Source organism: Cryptomeria japonica, chromosome 10, assembly GCF_030272615.1.
Source record: "Cryptomeria japonica chromosome 10, Sugi_1.0, whole genome shotgun sequence".
NCBI lineage: Eukaryota > Viridiplantae > Streptophyta > Pinopsida > Cupressales > Cupressaceae > Cryptomeria > Cryptomeria japonica.
In genome coordinates this window covers 665,938,184-665,941,074 of record NC_081414.1, presented here as the reverse complement: position 1 = coordinate 665,941,074, position 2,891 = coordinate 665,938,184, and the positions used below count along the sequence as shown (strand labels likewise).

Here is a 2,891-nt window from a genome sequence, read left to right as displayed (position 1 = left end):
GGCCATTTCAATGGCTTGGAAAAATCACCAAAGTTTCGAAGCTTTAGGTGGGGTCAAAGAGCCCTTGGCTTCTTGTTCAGCTTAGGAGGTATTGTTGAAGATTTCTGGTCCTATTGGAGATGAGATTGTTGCAGGTGCGATTGGCTTGCTGGGTGAGACTTTTGTGGATCGTCTTCAGATCCTGACAGGTTGTGCTGATGGGGTGCATGTGCGTCAAGCAAATAGCGAAGGGTGTGGGGATGTTTGCCTCCAAAATGAAGGTTCGGCAACGGAGGTTAGTCATGGGTTTATTCTTCATGATTTTGCAGTAGGAGGGGGGATTCCCTCTCAGCACAAGTTTTTTTCTGAGTCTGGGCTGAAGGGCTTGGAGAAGGGATTGAGTGTCAAGCCACTGGTGAACCAGAATTCAGACGTTATAGCAGGGATTGTAGAGGAAAAGGCAAACAGCTTTAAAGACATCCACACGTCCCCAGGGAAGGTGGATTATGGCATCCCAGCAGAGTTGGAGTCCGATGAGGAGGATGGGTCGAGCAATGATTCTTTGGGGTTGTCTGCTGAGGTAAGGGAGACAGAGGTTAGGACCATTAATTAGACTAAAACAAATCCCTCTAAGTCCAAAGGGAATTTGAGAGGTAGGAAAAACAGGTAGAAGTTGCTTGAGGAAGCAGGCAACATGAAGGGTTAGACAAGACTGCTTAGATCCGAGAGAGACATGTTCTCTCCTGGGCAGTAATGAAGTTCCTAACATGGAATGTCAGGGGCTACAATGCCCTTGACAAGAGACGCCTGATCAAAAGAGGTTTTGATCAGGTTAAGTCGAAAGTTATTTGCATTCAAGAAACTAAATTGGGAAGAGAAGATGGAGCTAGAGTTTTTGGTGTTAGGCAGAGGTGGTTTGGTTTCTTTGTGGAATTAGAAGGGGCTTCAGGTGGGCTAGGCATTTTGTGGAATCCATTGGCTCTTCAGGTGGATGTTGTCTCAAGCTCTAAACATTGGCAGATGGTAAAGGTGAATTCAAAGATTATGAACTTTTCTTGTTTTCTAATCAATGTCTATAGTCCCACTTTGGCTGTGGAGAAGTGTCGGTTGTGGGAGGAGATTTCCAAACTATTAGAGGAGGTGAGGCCGACATTAGCTATTGTAGCTGGGGATTTCAATGCCACTCTTTCCTTCTCAGAAAAGCGTGGAGGGGTGAGAAGGATGTGTACGATGCAATCTGAGTTTCAGACATTTGTGGATTCCAATGCCCTGTTTGAAATGGTTGCTAAAGGAGGGAGTTTTACTTGGACCAATAGACGACAGGGCTTTTCCAACATTGCTGAGAAATTAGATAGGTTCTTCCTTGCAGGGGATTGGAACTTGGCACCCCTGGTCTTTGAGGCTAAAGTTTTAGCTATTTCAGGTTCCGACCACTTCTCAGTCTCTTTGGTTGTGCAGAAAGATGGAGTTCTGCTCCGGTGTCCATTCAAGGTGGAAAAGATGTTGTTAAGGGAGGCAGGATTTAGAGATCAGGTGGTTGGTTGGTGGAAGGAAGCTCCAGTGGTGGAAGGCTTCTTGGCCTTTCAGTTCTTTAAAAAGCTTAGTTTTGTGAAACAAAAACTAAAATCTTGGAACAGGGATGTGTTTGGTAATATCTTTGATGAAAAAAGAAGGATTGAAGGGGATCTGGGGGCATTGAATGTGAAAGTCTTGGCTGAAGGGATGGATGAAGTGGATTATCTCACAGAGAACGACCTGCTAAGTAGATATGGGGAAGTTCTGCAGAGGGAGGAGATTTACTGGAAACAAAAATCGCAAGAGAATTGGCTTAAAGCCGGTGATAGAAACACAAAATTTTTCCATAGCTCGGTGAAGGCTAGGAGAAGCCTCAATAGAATCCTTTCCCTACGACTAGTGGATGGAACATCTACGGAGGACCCAAACCGTATTAGTAAGGAGGCGGTGGATTTCTTTGGGAATCTATGGAGGAAGAGCGAGTCTGGTTAGGACAGTTTGCAGGTCGAGTTTTTGGAGATAATTCCTCCCTTAGTCTCTAGAGATGATAATAGGATGCTTGAGGAACCAGTCTTGTTGAAGGAAGTGAAAGCTGTTGTTTTTGGGTTGGGTGGGGAGAAAGCACCGGGCCCAGACGGGATTCAGGCATTCTTTTATCAGTTCTTTTGGGATTTGCTTGGTGGGGAGTTGCTAGAAGTGGTCGAAGAGTCAAGGTCAAGGGGATTTGTTTTGAAGGAATTCAACTGTACTTTGGTGGTGCTTATTCCTAAGAAAGAAAAGCCAGAGGGATTTGAGGAGTTTCGTTTGATCTCGTTGTGCAACACCATTTACAAAATCATAACAAAAGTCGCTACTAATAGGCTTAAATTGATTTTAGATAAGCTGATTTCTTGTGAGCAGAGTGGTTTTACCCCAGGGAGGAACATTGTGGACAGGGTTATTATGGCTCATGAGGCGATTCACATGACCATGAAGAGCAGACAGAGAAGAATGATTTTAAAGCTATATATTCGAAAAGCCTACGATAGAGTTGATAGGTCTTTCCTGGTGGCTGTGTTAACTAGGTTCAAGTTTTGTAAGCCTTGGATAAAGTGGATTTCTAGTATGATTATGTAGTTTTCAGCTTCGGTTTTAGTCAATGGCAGTCCTCAAGGTTTATTTTCCACCTCACGGGGCATTCGGCAAGGGGATACACTATCCCCCTTTCTCTTCATTTTAATGGCAAAAGTTCTTGGGCGTTCGATTGCTCGAAAGCGTTCTCAGGGGCTGTGGAAAGGCATTGAGATAGCAAGAGGGGTAGATTCCACAACTCATTCCCAGTTTGTTGATGATACTTGTCTTTTCAGAGTGGCCTCTATGCATGAAGCAACGGTGATGAAGAAAGTGCTGGACAAATT

The 2,891-nt window shown here is 44.4% G+C and overlaps 1 protein-coding gene across 1 annotated transcript; it reads left to right on the top strand.

The window, feature by feature from the left end:
• Positions 1-732: 732 nt before the first annotated feature.
• Positions 733-1,986, top strand: LOC131027512 (uncharacterized). Its single transcript, XM_059212670.1, has one exon. The coding sequence runs from the start codon at positions 733-735 to the stop codon at positions 1,984-1,986; it is 1,254 nt and encodes a 417-aa protein (XP_059068653.1).
• Positions 1,987-2,891: the final 905 nt, after the last annotated feature.